This window comes from Acomys russatus, chromosome 1, assembly GCF_903995435.1.
Source record: "Acomys russatus chromosome 1, mAcoRus1.1, whole genome shotgun sequence".
In the NCBI taxonomy this organism is placed as follows: domain Eukaryota; kingdom Metazoa; phylum Chordata; class Mammalia; order Rodentia; family Muridae; genus Acomys; species Acomys russatus.
In genome coordinates, this window is record NC_067137.1 from 63,284,636 (window position 1) to 63,297,319 (window position 12,684).

At 45.8% G+C, this 12,684-nt stretch overlaps 1 protein-coding gene across 1 annotated transcript in view; it reads right to left on the bottom strand.

Moving 5' to 3' along the window:
• Hectd1 (HECT domain E3 ubiquitin protein ligase 1) overlaps nucleotides 1-8,228 on the bottom strand; it is a 91,470-nt gene extending 83,242 nt beyond the window's left edge. The window contains exons 1-2 of the mRNA XM_051145828.1: nucleotides 7,995-8,228; nucleotides 6,109-6,270 (exon numbers count right to left, since the gene is read on the bottom strand). Of these exons, the coding sequence (XP_051001785.1) occupies nucleotides 6,109-6,248 (140 nt within the window). The 5' untranslated portion in view covers nucleotides 6,249-6,270; nucleotides 7,995-8,228. The remainder of the gene's footprint in view (nucleotides 1-6,108; nucleotides 6,271-7,994) is intronic.
• Between the last annotated feature and the right edge of the window lie 4,456 nt (nucleotides 8,229-12,684).

Sequence of the window (12,684 nt, forward strand, 5' to 3'; positions counted from 1 at the left end):
GTGAGTTCAAGGCCAGCCTGGTGTACAAAGTGAGTCCAGGACAGCCAAGGATACACAGAGAAACCCTGTCTCAAAAAAACAAAACAGAAACAAAACAAAGACAAACTTAACAACTGGGTAGGTGAACTTGATCCCCACCACACCACTCACTGACAGCATTCCAATGTGCTCCCCATGCTCCTGTAATAAAATCAAAGCTTCCTCATCAAAACTCACCAATCCAGTCAGTACTGCAGTAGGCCAGGTGCTGCTGCCTGGATGCCTCAGCCATCCTATAATGTGAATTATCCCTCAATCAAGGTATTTCCTTTTATGTTTGTCTTTTGAAACAGAGTTTCACTCTACACCTCAGCCTGGGCTCAAGCTCATAATTCTCCTGCCTCAGCCTTCCAGTATTGGAATTACAGACATGAGCCAGCAAACCTAACAAAAGCAATTTCTCCAAGACCACCCATTATCTAATGTCTCCTACTACATTTGAGACACTGATGATAATTACAAATAGACCTTCAGTTCAGTTTACTTTCAGAAACACTGCCTCAGCAAGTGCAGCATCACAAAAAGCATACTCTTTCACTCCAAGAACAGTCAAAGCAAAACCAGAGCGACTCAGGACAATTCAAGGGGAAATCACGTAACTACTATACAAAAAGCGCCATACTAGCGCATAAATATCACTTGATTTTCATAAAAATCCAACAAGGATGAGGAGTATTAGGAATCAGGCTTGAAAGCCTATCGCATGACTACTTAGCAGTGAAGGCAGAATTCTGAACTCAGCTCCAGCCTATTTCAAAAGCCATAGTTTTCCGTGCACTACATATGCCTTTCTTTCCCTTTCCTAACTAAACAGAGGCGCACTTTTGGCTGCTGCTGCTGCTGCTGTTGTTGTTTTTCAAGACAGGATTTCTCTGGTAGTCCTGGCTCTCTAAGACTCACTTTGTAGACCAGGCTGACTTTGAACTCACAGAGGTCTCACTGGGAATGGTGGCACACACCTTTAATCTCAGCACTCGGAGGCAGAAGCAGGCCAATCTCTGTGAGTTCAAGGCCAGCTTGGTCTACAACATGAGTCCCGAACAGCCAAAGCTACACAAAGAAACCCTGTCTCAAAAAACAAAAAATATGAAAAACAAACAAACAAACAAAAAAACAAAATGTGCACCACCACACCCAGCGAGGCACACTTTCAATACAAGCAAATCAGGCAAAATGTATTAAATATATGGGAATGTTGTGATTTATTATTAGTTATTAGACATAACTTAGACTATTAACATTATGAAAGCAAACTAGAAGATTTTCTCTGGCATATTCAAAATATGCACATCTTGTTTTCCATTAGCCCTATTTGTTGACTTTAAAAGATTTTAAAAGCTGGATGTGGGGGTTCCTGCAGAAATTCCAGCACTGAGGGAGCTAAGGCAAAAGAAAAGTCAGATGCACAAATGGAACCCAGTACTCACAAGGATTGCTTTCAGCTGGAAGCCAGTCTATGTTACTTGGTGAGTTCTAGGCAGACTGGGCTATAGATAGTTTCAAAAAAATAAAATAAAGCCAGGCCTAGTGGCACTTGTAATTCCAGCACTTGAGAAGTGGAGGCAGGAGAACCCAAGGCAGCATTGGCTAGATAGCAAATTTCAGGCCAACCCAGGTTACATGATAACCTGTCTAAAAACAAGAGAGGGCTCCTATGTTAGTCAGTTTTCAGGAAATAAAGTATCAAATTTTAATTCAAAGTTAGGTATTATATCTTTTCTTCACTTAAAACATTTTTTTCACATATATTCTCTCCACTAATCGCCACAAGAACTCCACTGAAATAAGATAATAGTAACGCAAGGCAATGGTGGTGCAGTCTTTAATCCCAGCACTCAGGGAGGCAGAGGCAGGCGAATCACTGTGAATTCAAGGCCAGCCTGGTCTACAAAGTGAGTCCAAGACAGCTGAGCCTACACAGAGAAACCTTGTCTCAAAAAAAAAAAAAAAAAAAAAAGTTGAACCCAGGGGCTGAATAAGATGGCTCAGCGGTTAAAAGCACTTGCTGCTCTTACAGAGGACCCAGGTTTGGTTCCCAGCACCCACATGGTGCCTTACACCCACTGTAACTCCGGTTGCAGGGGACCTGACACCCACTTTAAGACATAAGTGCATATACAGAGGCAAAATACTCATACACATACAAAAAAATAAATCTTTAATAAAAAGAACTTGAACCTAGGGCTATAATGCCATAACCAAAAATAACAAGGTAACAGTTTTTGGGTTTTGTTTTGTTTTGTTTTGGGGTTTTTTTTTTTTTTTTTTTTTTTTTTTTTTTTTTTTTGGTTTTTTGAGACAGGGTTTCTCTGTGTAGCCCTGGCTGTCCTGGGACTCACACTGAAGACCAGGCTGGCCTTGAACTCACAGAAATCAGACTGCCTCTGCCTTCCAAGAGCTGGGACTAAAGGCGTGCGCTACCACCCAGCCCAACAAGATAACTTCTTGTGGAAAAAGTGTATCACTACAGAATGATGAAAGGAAAGCAAGATTTCAAGGGGAAACAGGACCAGTGAGCGGTCAAGTCTAACTACCTCAATTCAATCCCCAGAACCGAGCGAGAGGACAGAAGTAGCTCTGTAAATTATCCCTTGAGCTCCACATGCACCACAGGATAAAGGCAAGCACGCACACAAACACTCACACGTCACAACACATTATAATAAGTAAAGTTTTGAAAATGTTTTAAATAAAATAAAAATGAGAGGAAAATGAAAGTTAATAAGGGGAGGTTAAAACAGAAAAAGTATCAAGCGTTAAACAGATGTCTATTTTGAGTATGTGCCTGCTATGCTACATCAGACAGGACTGACCAGTCTAACGGAAAACACCCTGGGGCTGGAGAGAGGGCTCAGTGCTTGAGAGCATGGACCGCTCTTCCAGAGGCTCCTACAGAGGACCCGGAGTCAGTGTCCCACACCACATGGCAGCTCACTGTCCTCCTAACCCTAAGTCCAGGGGATCTGAGGGCACCTGCACACACATGGCACACATTCAGACAAAACTCTCACACAAATAAGATAAAAATAAATACACGTTTAAAATTAAAACAAAAACCTATTCCTACACATATTATATCTACCTGAATTAATTTTAATTTTATTCTTAAATTTTCATTACATGAAATATGAAAAAGGCGCCGGGCGTGGTGGCGCACACCTGTAATCCCAGCACTTGGGAGGCAGAGGCAGGTGGATCACTGTGAGTTAAAGGCCAGCCTGGTCTACAAAGTGAGTCCAGCCCAGCCAAGGCTACACTGAGAAAGAAATCCTGTCTTGAAAAGCAAAAAACAAAACAAAACAAAAAAAAAGAAATATGAAAAAGACATGGAACGGAAAGTGGAAAATATAACACAGCTGGGGTTTTTTAGATGTATACTTTTTCATAAGAATTGCTTTCATGGGTTGGGCGTGGTGGCACACACCTTTAATCCCAGCACTTGGGAGGCAGAGGCAGGCGGATCGCTGTGAGTTAAAGGCCAGCCTGATGGCTGTGAGTTAAAGGCCAGCCTGGTCTACAAAGGGAGTCCAGGACAGCCAGGGCTACACAGAGAAACTCTGTTTCGAAAAACCTAAAAAAATAAATAAATAAATAAATAAATAAGAAAAAAGAAAAAAAAGAACTGCTTTCACTTTGTTAAAATTTCCTTTCAAAAAGTTCTTCTCTCTTGGGAGGCAGAGGCAGGTGGATCTCTGTGAGTTCAAGGCCAGCCTGGTCTACAAAGAGAGTCCAAGACAGCCAGAGCTGTTACACAAAGAAACCCTGTCTCAAAAAGCCATAAATAAATAAATAAATGTTCTCCAGTTGCTGGGCATGGTGGCACACGCCTATAATTCCAGCACTCCGGAGGCAGAGCAGGTGGATCTTTATGAGTTCGAGGCCAGTCTGATCTGCTCTACAAAGAGAGTCCAGGACAGCCAGAGCTTGTTACACAGAGAAACCTTCTCTTGAAAAACAGAAACAAAAACAAAACAAAACAACAACAACAAAATGTTCTCTTTTAGGAGCTGGAGAGGTGGCTCAGCAGTTCAGAGTGTTTATTGACTTCCAGAGGACTGATACTTGGTGGGTGGCTCACAGCCATCTGTAACTCTAGTTCCAGAGAACCAACACTCTCTTCTGGCTTCTGTGGGCATGCAGGCATACACATGGGGCACAGACATACATTCAGGGAAAACATCCCTACACATAAAACAAATAAATCTTTCCATCACATACATATCATGCCATGCATGTACCCTCTACACACACACAAATAAATAAATAAATGAACTTTATTTTTATTTGTTAGAATTGTCCTCTAAATTGTTTTAATGTAGTAACAGCTTCTTAAAATGCTGTTATAAATTCCTCTACTAGGGCCAATGAGAGGACTCAGCAGATAAAGGCGCCTGCCATCAATCATGATGACAAACTGAATTCAAACCCTGGGACAGACAATATTACTTGTAGGTCTGCATTGGTTTTTTTAAATGATCTTCTCTGTTGATTTTTAAACAATCGTTTGGGGTTTTGTTAAAATAGTATTATTAGCTGGATATCGTGGCTCCTGTCTTTAATGCCAAACTTGGAGAGGAAGGCAGAGGATCGCAGTCAGTTTTGAAGCATCTCCTAAATCGAGACTATACACGTTTATCTTCCTTAAAGCCATGTAGATCCTAGGTATTGAGTTCAGGTCAGTGAAGAATAGTGCGAACCAGCTTCTAAAAGTTGTTCCTGTGTTCTACACTATGGTATATATGTGTGCAAGCACATGTGCACACACACTCAGAATAATAAATTACTTTGTTTAAAAAAAAAAAAAAAAAAAAAAAAGGAAAACCTCAGTATTTCTTTAAAAAGAAACGAGAAACCTCTGTGAGTAGGTGTGAACACTTGACAAAATATAAAGTAACAGTTAACTGGCAAGTGTGACTCTTCCCTGAGCAGTCCTAGGGACTGTCCCATACTAGGTAAACCATCTAGGGCCAAGAATGACTTTTTTGGCAGGGGATGGGGGGAGAAGGAGGGTATTTCCAGTGCTGGCATTAAAGGCATGCACCACCACACCCAGCCAAGAATGACTTTTTAAGATGAAAAAAGTGACCCTGAAGAACGGCTCAGCAGTTAAGATCACTTCAAGCTCTCACAGAGGACCAGAACTTGGCTCCCAGCATCCACACCAGGTTACTACAATCACCTGTAACTCCAGAAGGGATACCTTCTGGCCTCTTCAGGCACATTGCATGAATGCAGACACATATATACAAAAATATAAATAAATCTTTAAAACAAAAAGGCAACTCTCAAGTTAATGCCCAACTTGGTGTTTTGTTTTTTTCTTTTCCTTCCTTTCTTCCTTCCTTTTCTTTTTCATTTCTTTCTTTCTTTTTTGTTTTTGTTTTGTAGACAGGGTTTCTCTGTGTAGCCTTGGCTGTCCTGGACTCACTTCATAGACCAGGCTGGCCTCAAACTCACAGAGATCGCCTGTTGAAATGAGAAATCTACTCCCGAAAGTTGTCCTCTGATCCCCACATGTGCACCATGGCACGCACACACGTACAAAATATATATATATATATAACTTCAAAGCTTCTGTATTACTTCAAAAAGTATGCTGCATATGTAGCATCCAATGTGGCTTGTCAAAATGACATTTACAGACCAGGAAGTTATTTTAACAAAAGCACATAACATATGAAAACCAAAGAAACAAGCAGCTCTAATTGTATTCTCCCCATCAGTCAATCATATGGTATAGAAAGAGCTTTAAGAAAATAAACACTTATATTCTTTTCAATTTATGAGATGTTTCATAACTGACTCAACCAAGCTATGGGTTATTATTAGTATTCCTAATTCACATTCATTCAACAAATATGTATTTCCATAATCACCATTATTTTTCCTAGGGCTCCACTGCCCACCACTTTTTATTTCTCAGCAAAGTAAAAAGACAACTGCAGAAATGTCTAGAAGGATGTTTGAAAATTCACTAGCGAAGTTTTCACTCAAACTGAAGTCAGCAAATGGTTGGAAACAGATGTCACCGCATGGACCCAGAGGAAGATGATGAAGGAATGCACTTACGTTTCAAAACAGCGATCCACATTGTCAGACATCAAAAGCAGCATGCATAGCTGTTCCAGAGCTATTAGCTGCATGTCCCTTTCATCTCCCTGTCCCATCTGCAGCCATTCCAGCAACGTATCAGGGTCCACATCTGCCATGGTCTTTAAAATGCCTCTTTGCCTAAATTGAAAACGGAAAAGAGTCTTTCAAATATTTGCTCGGAACTGACCAGTCTGTGTTTACTTTTTTTTTTTTTTTTTAACATCTAGGAGAAACAAGTTTCTGGTTTTTTGTTTTGTTTGGGGTGTTTTGTCTTTTTCGTTTTTCGAGACAGGGTTTCGTGGCTGTCCTGGACTCGCTTTATAGACCAGGCTAGCCTCGAACTCACAGCGACCCGCCTGCCTCTGCCTCCCAGGTGCTGGGATTAAAGGCGTGCGCCACCACGGCCAGGCTTGGGAAGCGAGTTTCCATAAGGTCTCAAACTAGTGTTTGCACACACTACATACAGCTGTTCTGATGTCCATATTGCACTGTGGCACGCGTGCACGCACACACACTCACACAGATAAATAAATACATATGATTTTTAAAAAAACTTTCCAAACTTCAAAGGATTACCTCAAAAACTCTCTATGTAGCAGTTTTCCTGCTCCTCTACACCCTGGGCTGCTTGCTCAGATACACCAAGCAAACAGTTTAACAGAATACACGCTGATTAGGTTGCTAGTTAACTAGAAACCGGAGCTGTCTTTGTCAAACACAGTGAAACAAGTTTTGGATCCCACTACTGTTATCACCAATGTCCGTGCCAAAAAGCAAACAACACCCACAAAAAAGTTCTTTTACCAGGGAACTTCTCCCTGCAACAACCCTACAAAACAAAAAAACAAACAAACAAAAAAAAGAAAACCAAGGCTTCCAGATAGGGGTCAGATGCAGTACTTTCAAGGAACCCACTTTTGGGATCCAATTCCCCTTCAAATTGAATTTCTCCTTTCCCAACTTCTTCACAAATTTTGAAGTCTCAGTCCTAAATGTGTCTAGATACAAAGAGTAATTAGAAATAGAATCTACCATGGCGGGGACATACTGATTAGAACTTCTGGCAATCTTGGCAAATGTTCTTAAAACTTTTTTTTTTAATGCTAAAATAAGTGCAACTAGCAGGTTACCAAACCAGGAAAAAAAAAGAAAGAAAGAAAGAAAGAAAAACATTCACTCTTTCTTGGTTCCCACAGGATGGAGCAGTTAGTTTTTATTTAAAAAAAAAAAAAAAAAAAAACAACAACAACAACAAAATTTTTAAAAAAAATCCAGAAGTCGTCTAGGCAGACGAGTCATTACAAAAGTGCCCGACCAAAGGACAACTCTAGGTCCCAAAGCAATCCACCTGCCCGTGTGGGAACCGAGAGCCGGGTCCGGCGGACTGCCCCCACACCCCCACCATCCTCGGCCCCACCGAGGCCGGAACCGCGACGCTGACACCCCAACCTGGCTAAGTTTAGCTCCCTGCCTCAGGGAGGAGGGCGAAGTTAGGAGAAGCAGCAAGCCTGCGTGCTCGAGAGGAAGCCGCCGACCGGCCGGGGCGAGCGGGGTCTCCCGGAACTCGGAGGCCCAGCGGGACGTCCCCGCTCCCCGCCGGGCGGCCCAGCCCTATCAAGGGCAAGGGGAGGGTAGCCGGAGCTCGGGCGCCGGCAAGCCAAGCCCGGGAGGGCTCGGGCGGGGGAGGGGAACAAAGGGGCCGAGGCTCGGAGGCGGCGGCGGACGGACGGACGGAGGCCGCCCTCACCGCGCCGGGGTCCAGCTCCGCGCCCGCCGCTGGGCTCGGCGGCCCGGATCCTCGCGCAGGCCCAGCCTGCCGACCGCGCCGAGCGCTCCCGCCTGCCCCCACCGCAGCCTCTTACCCTGGCGCGTCGTCCCGAACAGCTCCGCTCCAGCGCCGAGCAGGCCGCGGGCAGAGCCAGGCCCGGCCGCGGCCCTCGAGTTCCCAGGAAGCCGCAGGCCGCGCAGGTCGAGCCAGGCAGAGGCGGCACAGGAAAAGCCGTGTCTCGTCCCTCCCCTTCCTCCGCGGGGACCCGGTGACAAGGAAGCGGAGAGGTCCTCCCGAGCCGCGGCAGCCAGCGCGGGTCCCGACCACCCCCACCCCACCCCCCAAGCACGCGGCGGCTCCTCAGGCCCTGCGGTTCAAAGCGACGTCCGCGCGCAGCTGCCGGCGGCCGCGGGGAGAGGCCGCGTCCATCGCCAGCCGGGCGAGCGGGCGGGGGCAGAGGGGTCGGCCGAGCGCCGGGCGGGGAGGCTGGCGAAGGCCGCGCCGGCGGAGGCGGAGCGAACGCCTCCCGGCCGCCCTGCCCGCGGCCACCTGGGGCGCTGCGGAGGCCGGCGGAGCGGGGCGAGGACGGGGGACGCCGGGCTCCCTCGGCGGGCGGGCGGGAGGGCGGCTACGGCTCCCCGCAGGCCTCCCGGCGCCGGCCTCGCCGCGCTGTCAATCCGCGCGCGCCGCCCGCAGCTGGCTCGTGCACGCTCCGCCTGCCTCGCCCGCCCGCCTCGCCGCAGTCCCGCCGAACGGAGGCCACCGTCTGGCAGGCACTCGCCGCTCAGGTCACCCCTCCTTCTCCTCTCCTCTCCTCTCCTCCCCTCCCCTCCGTACGCCTGAGGAAGGAGCGCCCTTACCGCTTTTTACCAGAACTCTTGCCGGCGAGCCTGGGAACGCGGTGCGCGCTACCCAGCCCGGTGGCGTTATCGCCGCGGTGCAGCTGTGCGGACTGACTGAGGCGGCAGGAACTCGTGCAGCCCGGCGGGCCCCCCTCGGAGTCCCAGGAAGCAGCGGGCACCCGAGGATTTTCAACTCCTTTGCCTGCGGCTTGTGCTCACAAGTACCTCCATACTTATTCCCGTCAAACTTTTATTTCCCAGCCGGTGAAAATTAAATGCTCGCGTCCGCCCTTAGTTGTGACTCTGGGGAACTTAGGGATCTGGAGTTCAAGGTCATCCTTGGCTACAAAACCAAGTCGAGACTTGTCTAGGCTACCCGACGACGGCGGTGGTGGTGGTGGTGGAGGAGGAGGAGGTGCAGCAAGCGGGTGGGGGAGGAAGAGGAAGAAAAAGACTCCTTACCGAACTCCCTTTTATTCATGAGAACAAAAAATAGCAATAGATACCTAATTTTAAAAAGAGACTATGCATGCAAAGACATAGGCTAGTAGTTTTCAACCATAGCTGGGCCTCAAATGCACCCGGAAAAGTGGTTGGTTGGTTGGTTTTGAAGAGGTTTAGAATCACAACAAATTGAACAGAAAGTACAGGGCTACTTTGGTCTATATAATGTGTTCCTGGCCAACCAGGGCTATGTACAGAGAGTTCAACTAATCTCTTTCTGTTTATGGTTTTGCCCTTTCCAAAATATATAGTTGGAATCATACTGTACATTCAGCTGTAATTCAATAACACTCCTCTACAGATCCTGTTTCTTTTCATAGCCTGGTAGCTCCTTTATTTGTTTTGGGGCTTTTTTGTGCTGGATTTTTTTTGGGGGGGGGGTCGGTTTTAGTTTTGCTTTGTTTGTTTGTTTGTTTTGAAATGAGTATGCTTATGTAACCCTGCCTGAGCATCCTGAGTACCGCAACAAGAGTGCGTCATCACACCTGGCTTTGGAGCTCATTTCTTCTTACTGCTGAATAATAGTAAGTTGTTTAGATGTACCACAACATAGTTATTCATATCTGGATGCCTGGATTCTACCACCAGAGACTATGAATGGCCCACACACCCAGAATTCCCCAGGAGGATAAAGTACTTTCAAACAAAGTCTCTCAGAAAGGACAGTTGTCAAAACAGACTAAAAGCTTTTCAAACTCAAGGATAAGAAAATACCCTGATTAAAAATGGTAAAAGAAGTCAGCCTTTAATCCCAGCACTTGGGAGGCAGAGGCAGGAGAACGACAGTGAGTTCAAAGCCAGACTGGTCTACAAAAGTGAGTGCAGGATAGCCAGGACTCTTATACAGAGAAACCCTGTCTCGAAAGAGAAAAAAAGAAAAGGGGAAAAAAAATGTGTGTGTGTGTGTGTGTGTGTGTGTGTGTGTGTATGTGTGTGTGTGTAACCTGAAGAGACATTTCACCAATGAAAACATACAGGTGGCAAATAAGCATATGGGAAGATGCTTAGCATCTGTTAGAAGAAACTGAAGGCCAAGACTCACTGGTCATCTGTTCTTGCAGAAGGCCTGACTTTGGTTCCCAGTCCCATGTCAGGCTGCTCACAGTTGTCTGTAATTCTAGGTCTGGGGACATCTGATACCTCTGGCCTCTGTTAAGCACCTGCATTCACATGCATTTATCTACACACAGACATAACATGTACACATAATTTAAAAGTAATAAAAATAGCTGGGTGTGGTGGCACATTCCTGTAATCAAGGAGGCAGAGGCAAGGGGATCTGTGTGAGTTCGAGGCCTGCCTGGTCTATAAAGTGAGTCCAGGACAGCCAAGGCTACACAGAGAAACCCTGTCTTCGGGTGGAGAGTAATAAAAATAAGTCTTTGAAGAAATTGAAAGTAACACTCTAGGGCTGTGGATGTAGCTCAATTACAGTGCTTGTCTAATGTCCACAGGCCTGGGTTCTGTTCCCAGGATGGTAGCACACATCTATAATTCCCATCACAGGCACAAGAATCAGAAGTTCAAGATCATCCTCAGCTACATAAGAAATTGGGTTCCAGCCATTTCCATGAAAGAGACCCTGTCTCAAAAAGGAAAGGAGGGAGGAAGGGAAAACACAATACTTTTAAACATCTATTAGAAGGGTAAAAAACCAAAACCCTGAAGACCCACTCTCTGGAAGGTTGTGATTCAATAGGAGCTCTTATGATTCCAAAGCAAATAAATAGCAAAAATAATAAAATAATGTGTAAGACATGTTGGCTGTTTCTTTTACATGGCTCCTTGGGTAAAAACAGTGATGCACAAAGCTGATGCCTTGGAACCCTTATAAAGACATAGGCAGTGACAGGCGTCTGCAATCCCAGCACCTCTAAGGGGAGATGGGACAGATAACAGAATCGCTAGGAATCTTGCAGGCCAGCTCTCTTGTGGCATGATGCAGGGCAGAAAGAAGGGAGAAAGAGAACCAACTCCTAAAAGTTGAGGGGGGTTGTTTTGTTTTGTTTCTACATTAGAAATTGTTGCCAGACATGGTGGCGCACGCCTTTAATCCCAGCACTCAGGAGGCAGAGGCAGGCAGATCGCTGTGAGTTGGAGGCCAGCCTGGTCTACAGAGCAAGTCCAGGACAGCCAAGGCTAACACAGAGAAACCCTATCTTAAAAAAAAAAAAAGACACCAAAATTCTTCTGCTTCTAGATCATCTCTTGGCTGGGGAGTTTGTTGAACTAGAAATTGCACCTTGGAACTGGGCATTCTTCAAAGCAGAAATAATACCCTGATGTTCATTCAGGGCCTGGAGAGACAGCTCAGCAGTTAAGAGCACTGGCTGCTCTTCCAGAGGCCTGGGTTTCAGTTCCCAGCACCCACATGAGAGTTCACATCTGTCTGTGACTCCAATTCTGGGGTACCCTACATGTCCACACAGACATACATACAGGCAAAGCACCAATGCACATAAAAAGTAAAAATTAAGAAATCATTTTTAAAAACACTAATCTGATGCCTCCAGGCAAACTTCATTCAACACCCCTCCCAGACATCCACAGCTGCCTAACAGAGCCAGAGAAGTAGGTCAGACAGACCAACGTAACTCAGCTGCTCTAATAACCCACTAAACAGAGGCTGCCATGAAACTTTTGTTCTTTTTTTTTTTTTTTTTTCAAGACAGGGTTTCTCTATGTAGCCTTGGCTGTCCTGGACTCGCTTTGTAGACCAGGCTGGCCTTGAACTCACAGCGATCCGCCTGCCTCTGCCTCCTGGGTGCTGGGATTAAAGGCGTACGCCACCACGCCCGGCTGAAACTTTTGTTCTTAACCTCCATGTTTGTACCAGGCATGCACACCCACACACATCATGCATACGATAATAGTAAATAGCTGGGCCTGGTAGTACACGCCTTTAATCTCAGCATTCAAGCAGCCGAGGTACCAGGGGTCGTGGTACACGCCTTTAATCCCAACACTCAGGAAGCAGAGGCAGACAGATCTCTGTGAGTTCGAGGCCAGCCTGGTCTGCAAAGCAAGTCCAGGACAATAGCCAGGGCTAAACAGACAAACCCTGTCTCAAGGAAAAAAAAAAAAAAAAGCAGAGGCAGTGGGTCTCTATGAGTTCAAGACCAGCCTGGGCTATGTAGTGAGTTCCAGGCTAGTCAAAAGTTACAAAGAGAGACCTTGTCTCAAAAGAATATTTTTTTAAAAACACTTTTACCAAATAATCAGGAGCAACCTTCATTATTTAGCCAAAGGAATTGAAAACTTAAGTCCCCACAAAAACCTATACACATTGTTTTGTTTTGAGAGCATTGTTTTGTTTTATTTTGAGGCTTGGCCCACAATGGTCTCCAACTCACTATGTAGCTGGGGATGACACTGTCATCCTTCTTGCCACCGCCTCCTAACTACAAGGATTACAAGCATGTACCACCAGGTGCACAC